General features: G+C 62.3%; 6 protein-coding genes across 6 annotated transcripts; 3 read left to right on the forward strand and 3 right to left on the reverse strand.

Moving 5' to 3' along the window:
• Window positions 1–1054: 1054 nt before the first annotated feature.
• Window positions 1055–1477, reverse strand: MNEG_2130 (hypothetical protein; the record flags this gene model as incomplete). The annotated part of the gene is made up of 1 exon (XM_014049387.1): window positions 1055–1477. The coding sequence occupies one exon, from the start codon at window positions 1475–1477 to the stop codon at window positions 1055–1057; it is 423 nt and encodes a 140-aa protein (XP_013904841.1).
• Window positions 1478–3882: 2405 nt separating this feature from the next.
• MNEG_2131 (Phosphatidylcholine-sterol acyltransferase) lies at window positions 3883–7408 on the forward strand (the record flags this gene model as incomplete). Its single annotated transcript, XM_014049388.1, has 9 exons — window positions 3883–4081; window positions 4364–4526; window positions 4769–4964; window positions 5154–5296; window positions 5539–5785; window positions 6105–6185; window positions 6426–6513; window positions 6741–6879; window positions 7231–7408. The coding sequence occupies 9 exons, from the start codon at window positions 3883–3885 to the stop codon at window positions 7406–7408; spliced, it is 1434 nt and encodes a 477-aa protein (XP_013904842.1).
• A 520-nt stretch (window positions 7409–7928) lies between these two features.
• Window positions 7929–8956, forward strand: MNEG_2132 (Nascent polypeptide-associated complex subunit alpha-like protein 1; the record flags this gene model as incomplete). The annotated part of the gene is made up of 4 exons (XM_014049389.1): window positions 7929–7964; window positions 8053–8116; window positions 8297–8418; window positions 8849–8956. The coding sequence occupies 4 exons, from the start codon at window positions 7929–7931 to the stop codon at window positions 8954–8956; spliced, it is 330 nt and encodes a 109-aa protein (XP_013904843.1).
• Window positions 8957–8987: 31 nt separating this feature from the next.
• MNEG_2133 (hypothetical protein) lies at window positions 8988–10493 on the forward strand (the record flags this gene model as incomplete). The annotated part of the gene is made up of 5 exons (XM_014049390.1): window positions 8988–9022; window positions 9111–9261; window positions 9684–9765; window positions 10011–10084; window positions 10407–10493. The coding sequence occupies 5 exons, from the start codon at window positions 8988–8990 to the stop codon at window positions 10491–10493; spliced, it is 429 nt and encodes a 142-aa protein (XP_013904844.1).
• A 935-nt stretch (window positions 10494–11428) lies between these two features.
• On the reverse strand, window positions 11429–15733 carry MNEG_2134 (hypothetical protein; the record flags this gene model as incomplete). The annotated part of the gene is made up of 10 exons (XM_014049391.1): window positions 11429–11684; window positions 11996–12071; window positions 12391–12471; window positions 12805–12915; window positions 13126–13202; window positions 13740–13797; window positions 14025–14289; window positions 14669–14812; window positions 15289–15377; window positions 15655–15733. 10 exons carry the CDS (start codon window positions 15731–15733, stop codon window positions 11429–11431), a joined length of 1236 nt encoding a protein of 411 aa, XP_013904845.1.
• A 3958-nt stretch (window positions 15734–19691) lies between these two features.
• Window positions 19692–24443, reverse strand: MNEG_2135 (hypothetical protein; the record flags this gene model as incomplete). The annotated part of the gene is made up of 9 exons (XM_014049392.1): window positions 19692–20471; window positions 20671–20837; window positions 21055–21172; window positions 21439–21514; window positions 21770–22128; window positions 22348–22597; window positions 22943–23071; window positions 23763–24045; window positions 24344–24443. 9 exons carry the CDS (start codon window positions 24441–24443, stop codon window positions 19692–19694), a joined length of 2262 nt encoding a protein of 753 aa, XP_013904846.1.
• Window positions 24444–25013: the final 570 nt, after the last annotated feature.

Here is a 25013-nt window from a genome sequence, read left to right on the forward strand (position 1 = left end):
CCAGAGACCACGGTATCAACTAGACACCTCTTCAATTGCCGAACACATTGCAGCCACAACAGGCCACGGGCAGCACAGAGTTGTGGCAAGGGGGATGTAATAAACTTCAAGCGTACACACACACACACACACGCGCGCGCGCGCGCGCGCACCACGTGTGTGCGAGCGTGCACACATAGCATGTCTCCCTTGTATTGTTGTGTAGGGCCAGTGGATTAGGATTAGGATTGTTACAGCGTCCCGCGGCCTCCAGCAGAAGAAGCATTTGAACGGTCTTTCAAGCAGCAGTGGAAATGTGTGTGCGTGTGTGCAGGACGGGCACCAGGCCAAGCGTCGCTCTATGCCCGCCTGCCCTTCCGCAGCTGAACCTTGTGTCTCAGCCGTGAGCGAGGGAGTCCCTTGCATGCAGCCCGCGATGACCTCCAAAGAGCAACTTGCCCCTCAGGCGACAGTGGATATTGTGTCCAACGCTCCGGCACCGGCGCGGGGCCGGCGTGCTGGGCCGACACGCTGGGACCCTCGGGGGTCGAGCCCTTGGGCAGCAGTGCTCTTTTCCGCACTGCATTGCAGCTCATTGGTGAGTTTCTGTGTCGCAAACTGGCGCGCCACCTGCAGATTGGGGCCGTGTGTCAGACTGATTCCGCCGTTTGGGCTCCAATTGTTTCAGGGCCGCCAGCCAAACAGAACGAGATCCCTACAATTGTTAATTCCCCCAAGTCCTCTAAAAATTCGTGAGTTTGCTTGCCGTCTGAGCCGCTGTAAACCTCCTGCACCCATTAAGGAATCACTCCCTTCCCCCGTGCGGCGACGCCGCCCCCCTCACCCCACGGGCCCAGCGCCGGCGGCGCAGCAGGGCGCGCGCCGCGCGCCGCAAGCTGCGCCCGCCGCGGCGCAAGGCCCCTAAGGGCAACGGGTGCCTCGGACGGCTTCGGATGCGCACAGCCCGCGCGCCCCGGCCCGGCCTTGGCGGGGTCCGGGCGGGGCCCGGCGGCCGCTGCGACGCGGCGGCCGCGGCAAGGCCCCACCCGCGCCCCGCGGCGCCGCCGGCGGGCCGTCAGCCGCTCGTCTCGACGCCCGCGAACGGGCGCGGGATCGTCCAGAGCTGCGCCGGGTCGGTGAACACCTCGTAGGGTGGCTCGTCGTCGCGCGGGTAGGGGAGGGAGAAGCGCCCCTCCCTGCACTCCTCGAACCGCGCCGCCTCGCCGCCGCGGTCGGTCAGGCAGAAGGCCTCCCTGGAGGCCGGGTCGGGGTTGCGCCACACGATGCGGAACATGATGGAAGACGTCCGGGGGTGCAGCGTGAGGTTGGGGCGCTCGGACTGGTCCTGGTCTGGCTGGAACGAGATCTGGTTCAGCCCGGCGTGGGTGTTGCAGTCCGCGACGAGGGCGTCGATGTTCTGGGGCCCAGACCAGTGCTCATCGGGCCATGTGACTGACCGACGGAGGCACATGTCGCGCCAGGCCTGCTTCCAGCTCATGTTGGTCCACAAGTGGTAGCCTGCGCGTTGACCAGGGCGCCCGCCGTGATGATCAGGGTTGATACGGTCAGGACAGCAATGATGGGCAGGGCAGGGAGTTTCGGCGGTGGAAGTGTTGAGCAGTTGGGGACACAAGCGCCCGCGGGGGCGCCGGTAGGGATGCATGCGTGCAGCGAGTCCCAGCAAAAGGGCTACTGCAGCGCGGCCCTGCCTCCGGCTGCGTCCTGCATGAATTGTACTGGCATGCAGCTCATGTGCTGCAGCTGCAAGGTGCAGCTGCTGGTGCGCTCTGCTACCCACCATTGTGCTGCCAAAACTGCCATGCCTTGTTGTTGCACTCCCAAGTCAAGGCATAGAATGTTGACCATGCTGACCTGTCAGCATATGAGTGATGGGAAATTCAGCAAAAACACCTAGAGACCCAAGGCAATTGTCCGGAGAGGCAGGCAGCATGCCATGTGTACAAGAACACAGCATTGTCCACGCACGGCCAGTGCGTGGCAGCATTCTGACCACCGCCGCAACCAACGGTTGGAAAGCAAATCGTTCCTGCATGCTGTAGTCCCAGCATCCAGAGCTTTGCCCTCAACCCGCCGTGGGCGGCACAGCCCAAGCCCAAGCACTCACTTGAAGGGGCCGCCGCCGCCGTCGAGGCAATGGCTGGGCCGCAGCACAGGGTGAATCAGCACACCCTCGCCGGTGGCCAGCGCCTTAGAAATCCAAGAGGCAACCCACCCCACATCAGACACGCCAATCAGCTGCCTGTGGGACTGCTCTGCCTGCTCTTGCTGCTCTTGCTGCTCCTGCTGCTCTCGCCGCTCTTGCTGCGCTTGCGGCTCTTGCTGCGCTTCCTGCTGGTGCCCGTACGCTTGGTCAAGTTGCTGCTGATCCTGCTGCTGCGCCTGTTGCAGCTCCTGGCCCTGCTGTGGTTCTTGCAGCAGCTGCTGCTCCTGCTGCTGCTGCTCTTCCTGCTGCTGCCGCTGCTGCTCCTGCTGCACGAACCCGGGTTGCTCAAACTGCACAGGCGCGGGCAGGGCGCCTGCACGGCACAGGGGGGGGGAGTCAGGTGCAGAGTCAACCGCAGACGGAGCCGCCTACATCATCGCAGGCGGGACAGTATCTATGCAGCTGAATGTTCGGTGGTAGCGGTGCGCTTTGCCTGATGGGTGGCAGGCCGCCAAGTGGCTCTAGCGAGATTGCCCAATTAATTCGTGTGCTGCCCCTGGATCATTCGATTTCGGCCGCTCTCGGCGGGCGCGCCGCGCATGCATACTAACGCTGCTGCCACATCTCCGGCCCACCTGCAACACCACGGGCCAAGGATGACGCGCAGAACGCCAGCAGTGCCAGCGGCAGCAGCAGCCGCAAGGGTCGCAGCCCGCATGGGCACGTGCGCGGGGTTGCGCCTGCTGCAGGCCACACTAGCCGACAAGCACCCGAGCGCTGCATCAAGCTTATTTATCACTGATTGATGCACGTGACATACCCACCGCGCAAAACAGGCTCGTGGCCGGCTGCAGCTTTAGCACAACCAACCGAGCGGCGTCTATCGTACGTGATACGCAGTATAAACCAGAATTTTTACGACACAGAAGATATTATATGCAGCTGCTGAGGCCAACGAGTCGTGCGGCTTTGTTTTGGGGGCCCCACACAAGCCTCGCCAGCGGGTGATGAGGTGCACAGCGGGTGGTGAGGTGAGCCCACGGGGAGTAGCTGGGGACTCTTGCAACCCGCGGCGAGCGAACATCAGTGTCATGTGGGAGCAGCTAGGTTGTAGATGGACTGGGTTGATTGTTGCCTTCTGCGCTGTATCAGTCGGAACGCTTTGGTGCCAGGGCGCCGGATTGTGTGTCGCCCATCCGCGTTCAGAGGGGCAGGCAGAAACACCAAGGCGGTTGGCCTGTGAACGGGGGCTTGCATTACAATGCGTCATGTAATACTGAGATTCGATCTCGTCACTGGCCACGGGCGCTGGCGGCGGCTGACCGCACACGGCCCCTTTCCCACCCCACCACATTTTCGAGTTCGTTGGCAACGTGCAGTTGTGGCCTAACGATGCCGGTATCCTGCTGCGGATTACCCCCGTGCGTAATCTTATACACAAGTGCCTCGATATTTTGGATTACCATTTGGCAGCGGCGAGAAGCAGCACAGCATGGGGGCGCCCAATCGCGCCGGGTGCCGGATGCACGCGCTGCATTCCATGAGAGTGACGCATCCCGGTGTGTTACTGGTGGTGCAATCATACCTGACTTGTTGAGATACATGCGTTGATTTATGAAACGTCGTTTCCTTTGCTCGCCTGCCAGGCGTGGGTTGCGGCCGGAAAAAGCGGTTCGGGCAACAACATCATTGGCCCAGCCGATCCAGCAAGGCCCGGCTGACGAGGTGTTGCTATAAAAATGGCACGAGGAACCTCGATAGTCATTATGTGCGTGGTGCTGATTTGCGGCGTCGTTGGCACCCGCGCTGTAGCAGATACAACAGCAGCAGCAGACGTTCGCGCGGCGCGCGGCTTGCGGAGCTTCAGCCTCTTCTCAAGCAGCAACAGCAGTAAAAAAGCGTGCGTCAAGCCAAAACCAACATTGATTCTCATATCCGGTGGGTGGGGCTGCGGCGCCCCAAACAAGGGAAGCCTGCCGCCAGGAGGAGTGACCCTGCCCCGCACAGCACTGCCCTGGCATTCGGCCTTGTGCAGCAATCGCCCCGCAACTGACAACGCATGCGTCCCCACTCCCCCTATAGCATGCCTGCTGCATCGCTTGCTTCCATACCCGTTCACGCTGCCGCCACAGCCCCGCAGCAACCCCACGCAGCACGGCACCGCCGCCGCCCCCTCGCGCCCCCGAACCGCGCCCCGCCCTGCCCCGCCCCGCTCCGCAGGCCTGGGCGGCTCCCAGATGGTGGGGACCTTCGAGGGGAACGCGGAGTGCAAGGCTATGTTGAATACCACCGTCGTGTGGTATGCCGACCGCTGGTATTGGGATAAGCAGCTGCCCTGCTGGGGCTACCTCCTGAGCCTCAACTACAACGCCACCACCAAGAGGTGCGCGCGGGGCCTTTCGGAAGCAGCAGAGGAGCCAGGGCGGCCGCTTGCAAACGCTGGCGGAAGCCGCAGAATCGCGATTTGCAAAAGCACACTGCAAGCAGGCTGCGTTTACGTGCCACAAAGTCGTGCCACAAAGCCCACGAGTGCTGGAAAATACGAGCTTGCATGCAAGAATACGTGCGCGAATGCACACACATGCACACACGCGCGCGCGCACACACACACACACACACACACAGCTGGTCCAACAGCACGGGCACCAAGCTGTGGCCCGACGACGGGAAGTTTCTGGGCGACGTCCCAGACGGCTCGAAGCAGCGGCTCTTTTACTGGTTCCTGAACAAGCACCTGGCCAGCACCCACGGCTATACTATCGGTAAGGACCTGTTCCTGATCCCCTACGACTGGAGGACCGGCATCCAGGGCCTCGAGCAGGTGCGAGGGGGCGCGGGCGGGAGGGGTCGGGGGCTGATGGGCGGAGCGTGGCGCGGCACCCTCGCGGCGGGCTTGGTGATTGGAGGTTGCGGCGGCGGCAGCTGTCAGACGGGCACTGGGACGCGGACGGCCGGAGATCTGCACAGGGTGGAGTCATAGCCATGTGAAATCTCTTATGATATGCCGCAGCGCGGCGGCATCGAGGGCATCACCCGGCGCATCTCGGAGGCGGTCAAGCGCAACTGCGGCCAGAAGGCGATCGTGATCGCCCACTCGTACGGCGCCAACGTCATGGCCACCATTTTCCAGAAGCCCGAGCTTCAAAAGTGGAGGTGGGGAGGCGGGAAGAGGGCACGGACGCGTGGGCGGGCGGGCTGAAACGCGCCCGTGAGGGCCCTGATGGCGTGCGCACGCGAGAACGGACCCACTTGAAGCCCCAGGAGCCCTTGACAAACGGACGAGATAAACATCAGGGTTTACGGTTAAGGGATTTAGGGTTTAGGGTTTAGGGATGATTGGCACACAAAAAATCGCCAAGCAAGTCAGTCTCCGCAAAACTCCCAAAAAATCGCAGGCAGGACACAGTAAAGGCGACAATCTACGTCGGCGCCCCCTTCGGCGGCTGCGCGGCGACCACCTGGCTCAACCAGCTGTCGGGCGACTTTTTCAAGTTGCTGCCCGTCCTTACAAACCTCATGCCTGCCAGCCTGACCGGCAAGTTCCACCCGACGGTGGTGGGCACCTCTGTCTACAGGATGGCGTTTGGGCTGCCGACCTGGGGGTGGATGCTGCCAAGGCCGAGTGTGCTTGGGAAAGACCACGTAAGCTTTGGGGCCAGGGGCCGCACAGTGCGAAGGCGGGGGCGGGGCGGGGGGGGGGGATGAGGAGCTACGCGGAGGCAGAGCCTTCTTGGGAAGCTGGTGTGGCCCGAATTATCGGGGCATGAGCGATTGCGTGCACAGAATCTGCCACCTTCGCCGGTGCCGCTGTGCGCAACACGGCCAGTGGGTCTGCGCGCGGGCTTTGCTTTGCCTTCTGCTGCTCTGGTGCGAATGACAGCGGGCGCAGTCCCACATGACAGCCTCATCACAGCGGCGTTCTCTGTGTGAATTGCAATGTACCCCTCATCCCACGTTGCAGGTGGTAGTGGTCACCCCCACCAAAAATTACACCGTGGAGCAGCAGAAGCAGCTGCTGCTGGACATGGGGGACGAGGGAGGGGTGAGCGGGGCCGGCGGCGACAAGGGAATGTGTTTTGCGCGGGCAGGGCGCCTCTTGCACGGTCGTATCATGGTGGGGGGGCTGCCTGTGATGCCGCATGAACCCATGATTGGCAGAGCCTGCACATGCAGCCCACAGGTGCCGGCAGACTCGAGCAGCTTGTACATGAGCAGTCAATGTCGGTTTGACCCTGCCCGACTCAGCGGCACCCGCACCACTATGACGACCCTCAACGTGCAGGCATCCCTGCTGGATGACTCATGGGCGCGGTCGGAGGCACTCTTGAAGCGCGGCCCAGTGGCCGGGCTTGAGACTTTCTGCCTTTACGGTGGGTGCAAAGGGAACCCGCGCAGTGGAGCGAAGAGTTGCGGTGCTTGAGTATTAGGGACGCATGCGGGCGTCGTCCAAGGTGATGATGACAGCTGGCCCCTCTCTTCAGACGATGCATGAAGGCGCGTGGCCCTGCGCACGACGGCCACCTGGGCTGCTCCCGCGGCATGCACCATGCGACACCGCGGCCCCTCTGCGCGGTGCGTGTCGCTTCTGAAACCGCAGGCACCGGCGTCCCAACATCCACGACGCTGGTGTTCAACGAGAGTATCCCAAAGCGCGCCGTCATCAACCGGCCGTTCAGCGTGAAGAATGTCGACGGGGACGGGGTGGTCGACCTGACAAGCTTGAGGCTCTGCAGCAAGTGGGTTGCAGAGAGAGGGCCAGGGACTGATGGATTGTGACGTGCGTGTTTGCGGGGGGGGGGGGGTTGCATGCGTTGCGCTTGCGTTTGTGGTGAGTTGGGATGGGGCAGATTGCATGGAGAGATACAACATATGACAGTCTGAGGTCGTGCATGAGACACGCATGTGTCCAAGCACGTCACCATTGCTCGAGCCATGCATTGCTGATTCTTGGGACTGTGGTGGCGCCCCCCTTGCAACTGCCCCGCCTGGCGTGCCACCTGGCGCGCCCGTCCGTCACACAGCCCCAGCCGCCGCCACACTCACGCGCTCGTGCGAAACGACGATCCCTCCCCTTTCCTCCTGCGCAGGCTGGCTCCTAAGGCCAATATTGCTGAGGTGTCCTCGACCTATGTCGACCATGCCACCATCCTGGCCCACCCCATGGGTTTGGAGCGCCTGAGTGAAATACTAGTCAAACTTGGGGCGGGCTACTCGTCGACTTGGAACAAGCTGCTGACTCACGCGGCAGCATGGGCGACCCCCTGATATTAAGATTGAAGACCGCGGCGCGCACATGCCGCTGCCTCCCTATGAATGGGGTTGGTGCTTGCGCATGCCCAAGGTTGATGCATCACAGTCGAGCTCACGCTTTCTACCAACCACCTGTTATAACCGCACTTGTATTGGTCATCGTATTTATGAACGCCTCCTTTCAAGTGTTCGTTCGAGGTTTTTTGGGTGTAATGTGAAGAAGTGAAGGGTGGAATCAATCCAAGCAAAGCGCGGTGTGACATGTGTGTCTGCAAGCTCTCGCTGAAACTGCCCTGCACTGAACAGCACCTAGTGTCGACAGTCCTTGTACTGCACACATGCATGTCGCATTGCTGACGTCCACGAGCCTGATCTGGGAAATTGCCCGCTGGAGCCCTTGCGCATGCACAGAAAGGGAGGGCACGCCCCCACAGCTGCCGCGAGTGCCGAGCTCAAAGCCGTGAGCGCGCACGTGTCCACCCTCTTTCACCTCCGTTCAACTCGGCATTCGCAACTTGTCCCAACAAGCTAAAAAATGACCAAGGAGGAGGCCCAGGCTGCGGTGGAGGAGGTGTGCTTGGGCGGCCTTTGGCGGCCTTGATGTGTCGCGGTCGTGGCAAGCTTCGGCCTAACGTCCTCATGGCGCTCTGTCTTTGCAGGAGGTGGTTGATGATGAGGACCTCAGCAGCGACTCCGAGGGCGACATGCCCGAGCTGGACGATGGTGGGTGTGCTCGGGTGATCTGGACAGCGGGCGCTGGCTCTGGCGGCCAGTCGTAAAGAATTATTTTCTTGAATCACATCGGTACGCATGCTCATCTGTCTCGGCGCGGTTCCGCAATCAGCAGCCTTGCACCCTCGCCCCCTTTCCAATGGCTTGGCCTCCTCCGCCCGCGTTCATTAGATGAGGAGGGCGGCAAGGGCAAGCAGAGCCGCTCGGAGAAGAAGAGCAGAAAGGCTATGCAGAAGCTGGGCATGAAGCCCGTGCCCCACGTGGCGCGCGTGACCATCAAGAAGAGCAAGAACGTGAGCCGATGCGCGACGCAGCGCCCCCATCCTGGGTTTTCAGCATGTGTTTGCATCCATGAGCATTTGGCATGGCATGCATGTATCTCAGAATTCAGCAGACGCAATGTACAGCGAGCGTGGCGTATTTTTGGGTGGGTGAAGTGATGTTTGCCCAGCTGCCTGCGACGAAGCAGGGGGGCGGCCGCGCATTGCGGACAGCAGGTGCAAGGCAGCTAGCACAATCATGGGCGTTGACGCAGGCAACACGGCCAGCACATTTGAGCAGCAGCACTGAGCAGCGCGCCGCGGCAGGCCTGCTGCCTGCTTGCCTCAGCCTATGCGCCGCTGCCGATGCACCTTGCTTGCCACCCCGAGCCCCCGGGCTGCGTCCTCCTCGCTTGCCTCCCACCTGCACCCCCTGCCCATCCCTCATTCCCGCCAAACACAGATCCTCTTCGTGATTCAGGCGCCCGACGTGTTCAAGTCGCCGGCCAGCGACACCTACGTGATCTTTGGCGAGGCCAAGATCGAGGACCTCTCGGCCCAGGTGGGATGATCTGAGATCAGCCCTGGTGATGCAATGAGGAATGCGGGCCATCGCCAAAGAGCGAGCTGCGGCAAAGTAGGAGTTGGCGTGGCGGGCTGTCAGGCGGGTTTTGTGTGTTCGGAGTGTGCTGGTGCCGTCACAGCAGTGGAAGTTGCAATGGCAGGAGCAGCGGCAGCGACAGGGGTAGCAGCAGCAGTGGTGGCGGCAGCGGCAGTAGCAGCAGTAGCAGCAGCAGCAGCAGCGGCAGCAGCAAAGGAGACTGCAGCAACGCCAGCGGTGGTAGTGGCAGCGGAGGCCGCAGCAGCTCTGGCAGCGTCGGGGGTTGTTTTGGCGGGGGAGTTTGTAGCGGGTGAGGCTGCCCCATCTGGCTGCGGCGGCAGCCCGCAGCTCCGAGAGGCCAGGGGAAGCCAGCAGTCTCCGCACAGGCCATGGGCGCAGTGCCAGCGGCGCCGCTGTTGCGGCTGCCTTGCTAGGGCTGGTCACAGAATTGCCGCGCCGCAGGCGCGGCAGGCGGGGCAGGCACCCTGGGGCATGAAGCAGCTGCACTGCCTGGCCACCAGTTGACAGCCGACGCGCGGCAGCAGCTGCTACCCGGCAGGTTTCTATGCTGCTAGGCACAGGACCGCGTCCAGCTCCTCTGTAGAAATTTGTTTAGTGCTCCTCTCGCGTCCACGATCCTCGCTGTACCTGACGTTGCCGTTGTACCCGTTCGCTCGCATCCAATCCCCCACCCCAGGCCCAGAGCCAGATGGCGCAGCAGTTCCAGTTGGCGCCCGACGCGGAGGTGGCCGAGAGCCGCGGCGCGGAGGCAGCAGCGGGTGAGCGCCTGCCACGCGCAGCTCCCTCTCATCAGGCGGTGCTGGAAAGCTGCGACGGGCGGGGCGGGTTGCAGCCATGGGCTTGTCAGGCCGCGTCTTCGCAGCAAGCCGCCCGCAGATGGGCTGGGGCCCTGCAAGGAGACCCAGCCGCAAACGCGGGCGCGACTCAATGACCTGAAAGCGCTCGTGGACAAGCCCGCTAACATGCGCCCTGTCATGGACACGCCCTGTTGTCAATTTTGCAGTGGAGGAGGACGACGGCGAGGAGGTGGACGAGAGTGGGGTGGAGCCCAAGGACATCGAGCTCGTCATGACCCAGGTGAGTCATGGCGGGATGACGCTAGATCAGGGCACTCACTCAGCTGTCCGCCCCTCCTTCAGGATTGGGGATGAGCACAAATGATATGACTTATAAACTGATTGCTGCGCAAAACGTTTGTTTGAGTCACAGGGGGCCGGCCACTAGATGACCGCTCTGTGCGGCCGCTGCCTCGCACCTGCTTGCGCCACGCTGCGCCCCGCCCGGGCGCCCAACCGCCGCGCCGGGCTGAATAGCACGCAGGCGCACAGCGCACCGCGCCGACACCCCCCCCCCACACACACACACATACACACCACCCCTCTCACCAAAACCCCGCCAGGCCAACGTTCCCCGGGGCCGCGCGGTCAAGGCCCTCAAGGCCAGCGGAGGAGACATCGTGTCGGCAATCATGGAACTCACCATGTAGCCGGTTTTTGTCTGCTGAGGGCTCCTCGCCGTTATGTAAAGGCTCGTATCGCCGCCCCTGCAGTGCAGGAGGCGCGTCCCTTGTAAATGTCCTGGCCCCCCGAGGGGCGTCCTTTTTTAGCAGCGCCCTGCGTGCTCAAAGAAGGTTGAGAGCGCGGCGCAGGGCGGGTAGGGGCCGTTCGCTGCTGTGGAATGTTACAGTTGGTCAGAGAAATGCGCGCCTGTTGAGGACCAGGCGGCGCGAAGTCGTCGCGCAGGCAGCTGTGGCAACTTTGTCAAGTGCCAGCAGAAGTGCGGAAGTGCAGCAGCAGCGGCAGCGGGACAGCTGCAGTTGGCTGGGCTGCCCTTGCTGCCTGTGCAAGGCAGGCAGCAGCTGTGAGCTGCCCCGTTTCCCCTGTAGCGGCCAGAGAACTCCCCGGCAGCAGCAGCAGCTGCTACTGCCTGTGTGGTGTGATGTGTTGCAGGGTGCATAGGTGGCATATTCAAGAGACTGGCTGCTGCCAGGTGGTTGCAGGCAGTGCTGGAAGCAAGATTTGGTTACAATTCCAGCCAAGTTATCCAAAAGCCCCCAGGCCCGAAAGTTGCATGCTGATGATCGTCAAGTCTGGCGCCGGAACAGAGCGCCTTTGCTCAGGTTAGAGGGCACGGCCCAAGCATCACCGCTGCTGCAGACCCACACGCACCAGGAAGCATGTCGCGCCGCGTCACAACGGAACCCATGGGTGCAGAAAAGCAGTGCAGCCGTTTTTCATCCTCCTGAAATCGCTCACCCCCAACGTGCGTTTCCCATTCACCCTCCCCCCCATCACACACACAGCACGTGCCACAAAGCAACCTCACTAGACACCCAGCCCCAACAAAGAACCTATTAGATCCGCAGCCAGCAACGCGGCCCGTCCTCACGCGCCGCCAATCACACAGAAACGCCCGTTTTCCTCAAACGCAGCCGTCGCTCCGCTTTGCGCAAACGCAACGCGCGTCGTCAAAGCCGGCCGCCAAGCAGCAGCGCCCAAAATCGACGCGCGCCCCGCTGCGCCGGTCGGTCGCAAACCAGTGCCAGACGTCGCTGGCGGACGAGAACTTTCCGGAGGGGTCCAGCTGCCGCGTGGCGCAGCCGAAGTGGCACCAGTCGGTCCCATACTCGGCGGCGCCGTCGAAGCAGCGCGCGTGCTGCGGCCAGCCGGCCTTGCCCCTGCGGCCGGAAATGCGCGCGCGTGTAGTGCAAGTGAGCGGGGCCCATGAGCTTGGGCAGTGGTGGGATGCACCGGCAGGCGTACGAGGCATGGGGAGGCTTTTAGGGGCAGGCGAGGGGCCACAGGCTGCCCCTGCCCACCAGCCTGCCGCTGCGCGACACCTCAGCACCCGCCAGCTGCGCCAAGTGGGCCCCAACCACAGGCGGCGGCAGCGCTGGGGAAGTCGTTTGCTGCGCCGCATAACCTTGAGCTGAGCGGTTTGCGCAGAGCAACTCTGTATGTTTGGGGTTTGGTCACAGCCGCCACCCACCAGTGCATGCGGCCCCTGCAGGACGGGTGGGTGCGCAGGAAGTGCACCACCCCCTGGAATCCCGTGTTGGGCTTGCCTGGTCGGGGGCGGGGGGAGGGGAGGGGGGCCAGGGGGTGCGTGGGGGCCGGGGACAGGGGAGCAGTGGAGAGGGGGATCACTACCGTCGTCTGCGAGTTGCCTGCAGTGCTGCTCATGGTGCTGACACCCAACCATAGGAACTCGTCATTGTATGCGACAGAGCAGCACACACACACACGCGTGCACACACACACACACACACACACACACACACACACACACACATGCTCAGATCACACACTGACGCGCATGCACACAGACGGACACACAAAGCCAGGTGTTTCAACCAAATTACACCTCCCTGAACCCCATCTCACCCGTGGCATATGAAACATGGTCCTCCATATTTATGTACAGGGTGGCGCCAACGCTGCTTGGTGCCAGGTACGACCGCTCGCCTGCCACAAAAAGAAAGTGAGACAGCCCCGCAAACAAATGTCTCGAACGTGCGAGCAGGGGTCGGGGCCTGGGAGTGCGGGACGAGCTTGCACCAAAGCCGCCGCTGGAAGGGCGGAGCTTGACCGGAAGCGTTGCGCTCCGCGGGCTTGCCGCCCGGGATTAAAACAGACACCGATGACTTCCTGCAGAACCAGCTTGCCCCCTTGGCGCAGGGGCTCCCTTTCGCGGGAGGACGAGCAACCGCTTCGCGTGCACACCACAAGCACAACCCAAGCACAGCGCAAGCACGGCGCCACAACTCTTGCACGCGTGGCAGGGCAAGCTAGTGTCACCTGACACGAAGCGCAGCAGGGCCGGCACCCTAAAGCCGTTCCAAAGGGCCCTGGGGCCGTAGACCTCCGCCGACAGCGCCTGAAAGCAGTCAGCCGCCCTGCTCAGAGGGACTGGAGGGGGGGGGGGCAAAGCAGGAGCAGTGATTCGTTGGTAGTTGATTGAAAGGGATCGGAAGAGCGGGTGCCGCGGAGTCCCACCACCCGCCGGAAGGGACGCTCGACACTGGCCTGGGGGGGGGGGGGACAGCTGGCATGCTCGGCTGCGCAGCGCGGACGCGGAGGGACCGGTGACGTCACCATGATGTCATTAATGACACTCACTGGCGACCTCGTACTGGTCGTAGGAGTTGTAGGGGGAGTAGAGGATGTTCTCCATCTCGCTGAGGGACAGGAACGCCCTGAAAGGGGGTTGTGGGGGAAAGGATTAGGATTAGGATTAGGACTAGCACCAGGATTAGGATCAGACTTGGGATTAGGTTTGTTATAAGATCCCCTGGTCGCCCCCTCCTGGAGCCATCCAGGCTCATGGGATGTGGCTTGGGGAAAGGTGTTGGGAGGGAGTGGAGCTGGGTCGGCGGGGAGAGGGGTCCCGTGAGGCATGGGTGCGCTGGAGCGAGCTGCTGGAGGGCGGCAAGAAACAAGACAGGCTCAGCGGGGGAGGTGAAACGTCCAGGCAGTAAAAAGAGGGGGCAGGTGATGGCGCGTGCATGTGGGGAGGGCTGGTGGGGCAAACAAGGGCGCAGGCTGCAGCCAGGAGGGCGGCCTTTGTCTTGGCCTTGGCAGGGGGCGCAAATGCCGCGTTGCGCCGCAGGCGCAGCCTGCGCGCTCACACAGTGCAAGCGCGCAGGCACGCGGGCGCAGGCGCGACGCGTATGACAGCAGGGCCACCCAAGCTTGTCCACGTGGGCAGGCTGGACGAGCTGCAAAAAGCGCACCTCCTGGCAGGCAGGGTCTCTGATTGGACGTTGACTCCGAGCCAAGCAGCATACACGCCTGCGGATCAAGGAGGGTGTTGACGCGCAAACGCACGCAAAAGAGGGAGTTGACGCCGGCAGGCGAACGGTCTCTTTTGGGGTGCGTGGGGGGCGGGGGACCGCGGCAGCAGCGCGGGGCGACGACCATGGCTCAGCCGACACACTGGCGTTGACCATCGCTGTGAGGGAGCAGGGCCCAAGCTCGTCATCCCTGTGGCGTCAAAAGACGGAAGCGCCCCTGCGCACCTGCCCAGTACATCGCATTGTGCCCCATCAGCGGCGCCGACCCCACAGATGGCGACCACCGCTGGTGGTATGCGCCCGGCGGCAGGGTCTGCGCGTCGCCCGCCCCGACCAGGCCGGCCGCGGGGTTGGCGCCGTTTGCGACGTCGCCGGCCGAGTACTCCACAGGGCCGCTGAGGGCCTCGACGGGTGGCGGCGCGAGGGTGGCGTTGGAGAGGCGCTGGTAGGTGATGAGCCAGCAGCTCTTCAGGGGGAAGTGCCAGAAGACCTGTGTGTGTGTGTGTGTGTGTGTGTTCATGTGTGTGTGTGTATGGGAAGGGTTTTGAGTTGTGTATGTGTGTGTGCATGTGCGTCTGTGGGGTTGAGCGGACGTGGCGCGGCTAGCAGTAGCTCGCCGGCTAGTGAGGCCCCCTTACCACGAGCTGGCGGCAGTGGATGCACGTGGCACTTGACATCGCGTGCAGCCGGTCCCCGACTGGACCGATTCCCGCAGATGCCGTCCCTGAAAGAGGACCACTCACAGCCACAATCCTGGAATCGACTCTGCCGAGCCTGCAACCCCCATGTGCACACGCAGCCACACACACCCACACACGCGCGCACACACACACACGCACACACACACATGCAAGCACACACACGCACACCTGGGCGTCGTTCCACGGCTGCAGCACCTTCCAGACGCTTGCGGCCGTGTCCGGCGCCGGCCGCTTCCCTGCGCCGCCCTTTGCCGCGTTGTAGTCATCTTGCAGGGTCCGCAGGTCAGCCAGGAACGTTTTGATCGATACGTCCTGTTTGGGGGTCAATTTGGGTTTTGATGTATGTCCCGTCACAGGATCCTGACCTTGCTCAGGGACCGTTCTTGGCATTGATTGCATCACATTGCTTGGGAATGCTTGCGTGGGGAAGTGAATGTTGGGAGAGGGGCCGGAGGGGGGTGGCGCGCGAGGCAGTCGGCGGGCTGCAAGCCCACAAGAAGGCACCAGGCCCACCTGGTCAGCGCCTTATTGCCAGGGCACCCGCAGCGCGGGCGGCAGCAGCGGCAAATTTCAGCGGCCCAAAGGTCCCCTCCGCTTGCCGCAGCAAATGTATCGGGACTGTGGCTCACAGCGCGCCCTACGGCTCACAGCACGTCCTGCAGCTGCCTGGAATGCGCGTGACGCGGGCAACACCAGCCCTGGGAACTACCCCCGCCTGCCTACACACATTATATTCATCCTCATGTGAATGATGTTCCAAACGCTCTTGCCTGCTTCGTGCGCTTGACGCTCTGGTTCTCCACAATCTTGAGGGTCAGCTCCAGGATGATACCCAGGCGGCCCACGCCCAGTGTCAGGGCGCGCCACAGGTGAGGGTCTGGCGAGATCAAACGGGGGCAGGAGGTAAGGATTGAGTGACACAGTGAGTTGGTGTTTTCTGGCAGTGTGGTGATGTTTCCGGTACCAGTCCCCATGTTATGTGACATTTGAGCGTGTGAGGCGTCAAGGGACGCAGCGGCGGGGTGCGTGCTGCCAGCCTTTCAAAGCACTCTGAGAGCTGCATGGTGTCACGAATCCGATAAATAGCAACTCTGATCAACCCCCACAACCCTGCAAGCGCCCAAGCATGCGCAAACGCATGATGGGGCGCCCACCTGAGGTAGGGGTGATGTCATGGATGTCACCATTGGCATCCATATACTTGAGGGCCGTCAGCTGCGCGCGTGCGTTCATCCATTTGTTTTTAAAATGGGCCTTAGTTTTCCGTGCACATGTGCAGCCAGCTTTCGTGGTGCTTGCTTTGTGCTGTCTCTGGGCTAATGAGTGTTTTGATGTGTGTGGAGTCACGATCAGCCATTGACCGTCCCCAATCCTGCAATTTGCGCCCATCACGTCCTCCCACCTACCTGCCCGCCCTCACCCATTCCGCGCCCCCACCTGATTGGACAGGCTGCCATGCTGCAGCGACGAGCCGTGGGAGCCGGTCGCGACGGCGCCGCCTGCGGGGGCAGCGGGTAGGCACAAGGGCGCTCGTGCCAATATGGAAGGGGGGCAGGAAAGGGACCCCGCTGGCCGCCACGCCTGCCGCAAATCGGCGTTGGTACGTCATGTTTGGCGTTCAGATGAGGTCGAGGAACCCACCTCAACCCACCGTTCCCTCTCAGCGGGCAGGGCGCCGACAAGGGGGGGGCAGCGATGGCAAGTCTTGTGCAATGCACCTGGCCCTTTGACCGGCCCAAGTGCCTTCGCGGCTGCGCCACGCACGCGCTGCCCCTGGGAAGCGTTCTGCGACACCACCTGCAGGCACACACGTGCGCACCTGCTCCCCGCACACCAGATGCGCGCCTGTTCCCCTCGCCCCACAAGCGCCCTTGCTTAACGACGCGCCCAGCCATCAAACGTCGTCACACGTGCATGCAAATCACGGCTACGCCAGAATTCTCGTCACTAATAAACAATCCACCAGTCTCGTTGGTCCCCCACCGATGGTCTGGTCGATGAACCACGTAAACGAACCCAGAGTGTAGCCCTCAGGGGCCCTCGCAGTCCTGTGATGCAGCACCAAGGTGGGTGCATGCAGAAGCGGTGACACCAACGCTATGGGCACACCGAGTTGAGAGGGAGGGGTGATACCACAGCAATGAGTACACCCCTTTGAACGCCGGCCCCGGCGAAGCATCCTGCCGGCGGCGCTGCCTCAGCGTGCAGCAAAGCCCTTTCCTACGTCCGGGACGGCTGCTTGAGCGGCCCCAGCTGCGAGCGTGAGCGCTGGCGCCGCGGGTGCTGAAATGGCACATACCTCATCTCAAGACTGCCCCCTGCTTGCTTCGCGGACGCCAAACAACACAATTCTGCATAGAAACCTCCCTGGAGCAGTTTGAAGCAGTCTTTCCAAGAGCCGCAACCGACCTGTAACCCGCCAGGTACTCGAGGACAGCGCGCTGAGTCAGCCCCGCGGGCGTCGTCACCGTCATGGCTCCCTCGTCCACCTTCATGACGGGCGACAGATCGCGCGCACGCGCCCTGCGGAAGCCGGACGGGCAGACAGGAGTTGCGGCAATGTCGGACGCCGTCGGCGTTGAGGAGGGGAAAAGCTGGGGCAGAAAGAAGCTAGGGGAGAGGACTGAACTTGAAGAAACCTGGGGTTCCACGGCGTTGCTTGTGCCGTTTGTTGCAAAAATCTACAAGTCGGTCAGGCCGTTGGGTAAAGCCCCCGGCCATTCAGCCGGGACCTCACGCTTCGAGGACGTCCGTGAACTCAGTGGTGAGGACGTTGATGGCGGACGCGTTGGATCCGGCGCAGAACTGCTCCTGCCACCAGCTGCGCGGGGTCGGCAGGCGCGGCCGGCGGGGCAGGCAGGGAGGTCAGGGAGGGGGCCGTTAAGAATGCTGGTGTGGTCTCAATGAGCTTGAGGGGTTCTGATTGCAGGGGTTGTAGATTTGGGTGGCTTTTTGCAGTGCCGGACGGCGCGGGCGGCAGCTGGCTTGATAGCTAAAACCAGCCTCTCGCTGCATCCAAACGAAAGGCAGTTACAAGCATGCGCTCAAGCCAATGCCCGCGTGTCCAGCTCCTGCCACCCCTGTACTTCTCTTTCCCCCAGGCTGGCCTTGGCCCTAAACACCCAACCCCACTGAGCGGTTGGGGCAACACGACGCAGGAACAGCAGCTCGGTTGCCTCTGGCCACCCTCGGCAAGCTCACGCAAGGGGCGTGCTGTGCCCCTTGATGCAAAAGCCCATGTTGACACCTGACCCGTGCAGGCACCATGACCCGTGCGGGCACCCAGCCGGCGGCGCCCGCTTTGAGGCAACGGAAACTGTTGGGGTGCGCCGCGGCCCTGGCCGCACCTGTGGCCGACGCCGGACGCTTTGACCCTTGAGTACGCCTTGACGAGTTGAGAGAGCTCCGCATAGGACTTGGGGCGGCCGAGGATGACGGACGAGCTGCATGCAAAGTGGCCCTGGGTCGGCGGACGATAGCAATGCGCAGCGCCGCGCATGCCCGGGAGCAGGAGCGGGGCAAGGGGGGGCGAGAGTAATGGCGAGTGCTTTTGGGTGGCGAGCAGGGACAAAAGGGGCGCTTTGGGCCCGCTACAGATGGAAGATACACGAGGTGCGATGCAGCGACGGGCGCACCCCTGGCTTCGCGGCTGCGTTCCCAAAAAGATCAGTCGAGGGGCCAGGATTGTTGGTGGGGTTGGGGCTGTGCAATATTGTGAGTCAAGGCACACCTGGAAGTTGGAGAGCTGCCATGGCAGGCCGCACCAGTCATGCTGCGCGCCCTCCTGCATGCGGCACGGCGCGGCTGTCGCGCGGCTCGCCAGCGCAAACAGCAGCACCCAGGTGGCGGCGACTCGTGCCAGCGCCCGCTGTGTGCCCCGAGCCGACGCCGCCGCTGTGGTGGCGGGCGGATCGGGCTGTGGCCGGCGGGCGGGTGCTGGTGCCATGACAAGGTTCACAGCAGGTGCGAGGCGCTCGGCGAGCGAGGGCTGCGCTACGGTGGTCGATTGGCTGCGTATTTGAAAGTGCGGCGGCGCAGCTTGAGCGGGTCACTAAGCTCATCTACACGCTGCGACAACGCGATATATTTAGCCATCAAAGCTGCACATTGATCCGAGTTCAGCGCGCCATACGTGTCAGAGACGGCCCAATCCAAGGCCACCAAGGTTCGCTGAGGAGACAAGTTTGCGCTGATCACATGAAACGCAGCATACGGCCAGATAATTCCAGGTGATCTGTTTCATACGTGTCTCAGGCTTGTCGAAGCGTGTGGGGCGTCATGCTGCGTTTGGGGCAGGTCTTTGTGCGGCGCCTTGGCGTCACCTGGTTACTGCCAAGCCTGCAGTCGCTCAGTTGCAGGGCGCGCAGAACTTGCCCTGGCACGCGCGCGCCATGGATATCCAGCCGGTAGAGCCTGCCTTGCCTGCATGCTGCAGCTACTGTCGCTGTCATCGCAGAGAACGCAGCCACCCAGTTTGTTTGACCTCGTGAGCTGTTGCTTTGTTTACTCCTGCCGAGAACAGCAGGGACAATAGCTCAGACCCCGGCAGTGAGGAATGCACAAAACAAATGACTTCAATTAGCCAAGCCGTAGAAGATATGCGCAGCCAAGAAGGCACACCGTCAACGGTGGCACCCTGCACGGGCGCAGGTTGATGCATTTGCGTCGCCCCGCAAACGGCGGTGGCGATGAAGCGTATGGTGCGCTCACAGAAAGCACACGTAGATGGTTGCGAGCACATAAGATCATGCATGCATATGGTTTCCGGCGGGCTGTGCGGCATAGCGCAACGGCCTCAAGCATCGCATTGCAATAGGTGGGTATACTGGTGTCTGGGCATGCCAGTGTCTCGGCGGCGGCTGAAGCGCCAGGGGCCGCCGTCCGGCACTCAAGGGCTGAAGCGTGCGTTTTGCATTCGCGGACAAAAAGGATCCCCGCGAGGTTTGGCATGTCGAGCAGGCGTATGTGCATTTGCAGGGCCTCATACAGTGTGCATGTGTCAATACGGGAGGTCCTGAGCCATGCGGCGTTGGGGTCCACATGACCAGTGTAAATGTCCCAAGAAAGACCAGCGAGCTTGATACAATCGCATCGCCAACATGTGCACTTTTTGTAAAGGGTGCCACTCTCGGCACGTGGCGCGTCAGCGCGGGCCGCATGCGTCAGCAGCGCGCCTCGCAGGCGCGGCACCTCAGACTGCGAACGCCTGGAGGGACTCCTCCTGGAAAGCGTCAAAGGCCTGTGGCGGTGGGACCAGGAGCGCCTTTGATGCCAGCAGCTCGTATTGGATGCCTTGCGCCTCCGCCTGAAGCGTCTCCGCCGTGCTCATGGCATTGGCGATGTTCAGCACGCCAGGTCTCGCGGGCGCCGCAGCCATCGCAGACAGGCCGAACGCGCGCAGCGGCGCGCCCGACGCGCCGGGCGCTAGCTCGGCGTCGGACAGCGCGGCGGCGCCCGCGCAGGCGCCGGGCGCGGCGGTGATGCCGTTAGAGAACGTCACAGGCACGATGACGACCGTCGAAAACGTCCCTCCGTTGACCTTCCCAGCCGCGGGCAGGCCGTCAAACATTGGGTTCGCTGGGTCCGTGAGGGAGTCTGTCCGGATGACGAGCCGGTGCACGCCGTCGCACAGGCCGTCGCAGGGGTTGAACGGGCACCTCTTAGGCACGGCGCTCGCATTGAAGGCGAGGTTGCATGTGATCGGGAACCCGTCGCCCTTCTCGTTCGCCTTGCAGCCAGCCGGCACCGGCAAGAGCCGCGCGCCAGTGGCGTTTGACGAGACACTCAGCAGGGGGTACCCCAGGTCTGCCCCCGGGTTCAGCATGAGCGACGGGTCAATCGACACCAGGACGCCGGTGACGTTGGAGCCGATGCCGCTGCTCACGGCGAACCTCATGGTGAAGTTGGTCGACCCGGTGACGGGGGTCAGCGGGAGCGCTGACGTCAGCGCCGCCGACTCGTCTTTCCAGGGCTGCGGTTGTTGGGCCGGCGGGTGCGTGGAAGCGTGAGAGGCAGGCAACCAAGTTGGTGCGGCGATTGCAGGTTGCAGCATATGTCGTTGCACCCGATGGCATTTGATAGCGGTTGGAGTCGGTTTGGAGGCAGGCGGCAGCCTAGCAAGGGGCACGCGCACGCGCTAGCGCCAACCCCTGCATCTTTCAGGCGCTCACAAAGAAGGTCTTCCCGGTGGCGGAGGGCGGCAGCGCCTTGGTGGATATGTCGGTGGCCGCGTTGTTCGCGACGACCAGCCACGACTCCATGCGGGCGGTGATGCTGCGGGTGGTGACGCCGTCGTCGATCTTAGTGGACGCCCAGAGCTCGACGCGTGTGAGCCCATCTGTGTTTTTGCGAGCATCAGATGGGGGGCGAGAATGAGGTCAAGCAAGCTATGGCGACATTGTGGGAGAGCGCAGTCTCACAGACTCAGATGTGGGCACACGTCAACCGCCAACAGGGATTATGTGTGGTGTCCCCGGTGGATTACGCAGGTTTGCAACAGGCAACATACCTTGCAGCCATTGCACGCCACCTGTATCACCACCCAAGAGACCCACCAGGCAAGTAGTAGGACTGGTCGGCGGGTCGTGTGTCGATCAGGGCCCGGTAAACCACCTTGCACACAGGTGCGAAGCTCTGGCAGCTGCTCCAGTTGCCGCTCTTAACAGTGTCATCCTGCGGCAGGAAACCCAAGGAATATGGGGCCATGAAAGGAGGAATGACAGTGCTTGCTTTGCTTGAACAGCGTCAAAAGTTGGGACGAGCAGGAGGTTGCGAGGGCCAAGCCGCACAGGTGCAGAGGGGACACAACTTGTGACACTGTTGCACAGCACCTTACCCCACGGGCTGCTGGGCTCGTTTTCTCTGTGTTTTCAATGACTGTGCAGCCGCCCTTACAAAAAACACACAACCAAAACGTGTGGTTCAGGGTTCCAGCACACCTGCTTGAGCTCCAGAGTTACGTTTCCTCCCTGCCAGATAAACGACACCCTGACAGTCACGGCCACGTTTGCAGCACTGCAGAGGGAAGGGGTAGGTGGCAGGCGTGTCGGCAGGGTGGAAGGGAAGCTTTTGTCACATGTGTAGACGTTACGGCGATGGCTTGCACCAACATCTCTCAAAACAACCAACATCTCTCAAAACAACACGCAAGACAGCAGGAGCAGGTCCCCTTCCAAAGCCATGGACGCCGTGGTGGACTCGGTTGCCAGTCTGTGTGTGGCGTGGCCCCCAAACCTGTGCACGCCTGGTTCATCCTCTGCCGACACCCACCTGGGGAAGTAATACTTTCCAAGCATCACGTCGACCGGGATCACGCCCGCCACCATCTGCTTGTGCGGCAGGCACGCGCCGACCTGCAGCTGGCTTGCGCCCGAGTTTGCGTCCAGCCCCGGCCGCGTGAACCAGTTTTGGGCCTCCAGGTATGTGCGGCCGCCGCGCCAGATGGAGCAGTCGTAAGGCGCCTTCAGCACAGCGTTCTGGTCGGGCAGGGGGTCGGTGAGCTTGTACAGTGTCGCGCCGGCCGGCGGGTCGATGGGCGGCAGGGGGTTGCCGGGCGGGTGCTCGTCCGGGGGCGGAAGGTCCGGCTGGGCGCAGACGTCAGGGCCTTCATTGCAGACCGAGAACACAACCTGGGTGGAGGCGAGTTTGCAAAGCACATGGAATGCAGTGTAAGATCGTGGGGTTTTGCTGGGGATTGAGCACAAAAAGGCGGCTCGCTGCTGATGAGGATGAACGGGATCATATGAATGTATGGCGTTCGGGGCGCACAGCGCGCCCCAAAACAACAACTGGGCGCGTTCACCACTGCTGTTGCAAACCGGATGCATCGAGCTTCAGTGTGCGCGCACCAGCGTCACCGACGAAAACGTTCCCCCATTGAGCTTCGAATTTGCAAACAGACTGCTGCTCGGGTCCACAAAGCTGTCGGTCCGGATGAACAGCTTGTGGAGGCCCTTTTGGAGAGGAGAGGTGTCCAGGGTGACGTCATCAAACTTGCAGGTGGGGGTCATGCCCTTGCTGATGGGGCAGTTCTTGCGGGCGTTCTCCACGGCGGTGTCAATGAGGATGATTTTGCCTGTGAAGTCCTTGACGTTGGTGCTGCGGGGATTGAAAGAATTGTCCAATATTGACGGTGTGCTTGATTGAGTATGTATTTGTTTGTGTGAGCATGTGTACACATGCTTGTGCGTGTGTGTGTGTGTGTGTGTGTGTGTGTGTGTGTGTGTGTGTGAGCATGTGTGCAGGCGTGCGCATGTGTGCACCTGTGCGTGTATGCGCTTATGCAGATTGTACGTGCACATGCGGCCTTATGTCTTACATGCGCATAGACGCACAGCCGGCCGTGTTGCAGCCGGCTGTGTCCCATGCTCCGCACATATTGAATGCAGCATCAGGAGCACTGAAGTGGATACGACCGCCGCATTGCTGCACGCAGCCACTCACGTGTGGAACGCTGGGTCGATGGAAACAAACACCCGAGTGACGTTGGACGTCTTGGTGGCACCGCCCGCCACAAAATTGGAGATGTTGAACTTCCAGACCTGGGGGACGTTTGTGAGGGGCATCTCGGACCTGCGGCGTTGAGTTCGGGGGCGGCGGTTTGCAGACATGTCACAAGGTACGTGAGGGCGATTATATCATCCTGAATTGTAATAAGCTGGTCCAATCTGCAGGGTTTGCACCGGTGAGTTGAGTGTCGTGTGTGTGTCTGGTGGGGGGGGGGGGACGGAACGCACAATTGAGCTGCAGCGCCGGTCCTGGCTGCTGACACAAGGGCAGCGATGGGAGGTGGCCACCATCAAGCACAGCAGTAGGGCGTCAGCACGCATGGCTGGTCAAAGATGGCGCGCCTGAGAGGCGCATGCGTGTAGCCCCAGGGGAAGGCCGTGTTGGCCAGCTCCTCGACCCCCAGAATGGTGGATGCAGGAATGGGCCACACCGTCGTCGGCTTGCTGCAAGCGGTGAAACGCGCATGCATGACGGAAGCAGAGTGCATAGTTATGGGGGTGAATCATGATGACACATGGGGTTTAGATAATGTGGCTGGGGCCAGGCAGTTCGATGCTTCCAGGGCAGCATGCGTGTGTGGGCTTGGAGCTCTGGCAGGCCGGTAATCACAGGCTTTGGGTGGGCAGCTAGTGTGATCTTTTGGGTGGGCAGCTTGGGTGGTCTTTTGGGGGGGGGGGGCCAGCGGGAGCTCTGCTGGAAACTCTCAGAGGCACGGGCCTTGGTCCTCCCTGACCAAACACGCCGCTGGGCTCACTTGAGGTTGTTGACCACAAACGCCGTGGTGACCCGCGCCTCGAATCCACGGTTTGCCTTGCCATCATTTATCGAGGTGGACGCCTTCAAGGTGACGGCGGCGAGCCCGTCCGGCACGCTGGCGCTGGTGGGGCTGCCGGTGTACGTCTTGATGGTGACGGGTAGCACAGCCTTGCACAGGTATGCGGGGTTGCACGTCCAGGGGGTCGCCTTTTTGAGGGTCGGCGACGTCACGCGGTACTTGACCGTCTTCTTGGGGTTCACCCGGACCACAAACTCGATCTCTGCGTGGTGCGTCGCGTTGGTGGTTGGATGGACGGGGCGGTGTGGCAGGCCGTGAGCACGGGCGCGGTAACATTGCAGGGTTCCGAGCGCAGCTATGGACGAAGGCGCCTGCGTGCGCAACTTGAGCTGGAAGGTAGCGAGCAGCTTGCGGCTTATTGGGAATTGGCCTGGGGAAGCGCCACGTGCGGCCTTCTCATGCACGCATGTTGCCTCGTACTAAGCAGAGACACGGGTTGTTTGTGTTCGATGATGCCTCTGCTGATTGCGGGGCAGCCCGCATGCATGAAAAGGCCGCACCCAATCCTTTCGGCTGTGCTGCTGGCCGCTGGCTGCTGGCTGACGCCGTCTGGAAGCCCTGGAGCCACTCCGCGCCTCGTACATCAACCGTCTGACTCATCGCTGTTGCTGCCTGGCGCGGCGGCACCAAGCGCCCAACAACCCCTGAAATCAGCATCAACTCATCCAAGTACGGCTCAATCTGCTAATGAGGCACTCACGGCCCCATCAAGGCAGGATTCGCCACCCTCCCGCCCACACACCAATGCCGACGCCGCCTGCCAGGGACTTGCTGTCTGGGAACTGATGCTTCTGGATTAGCAAGTGGAGGGTGAGATCGCCCCAGATCTGCTGGCGGTGCGGGACGCAGGCGCCGATGTGCAGATGGGAGCTCTCTGTCTGCACGTCTTTGCCAGGCCTGAGGGGTTCAACAATGCAGGGGGGAGTGGGTGGGTACACGAGCTGCCGCGCTCTGTCCTCCACGGTCACAGGCAGGGGCGGCGGGATATGGGGACGCTCATGACTGCATCTGCGGCGCTGCCGGCTGCTCCATCACATGGGCGCATCATGCATACGCGTTTGCGCCGCAGCACGCAGCACCGACGCTTCGTGCTGGCGCCCTGGAGGGCCCGGAGCAGCCTGCACTGGCACTCGCCCTCACCTTGTGAACCATGCCTGCGCCTCCATGTAC

This window comes from Monoraphidium neglectum (assembly GCF_000611645.1).
Source record: "Monoraphidium neglectum strain SAG 48.87 unplaced genomic scaffold scaffold00232, whole genome shotgun sequence".
In the NCBI taxonomy this organism is placed as follows: Eukaryota; Viridiplantae; Chlorophyta; class Chlorophyceae; order Sphaeropleales; family Selenastraceae; genus Monoraphidium; species Monoraphidium neglectum.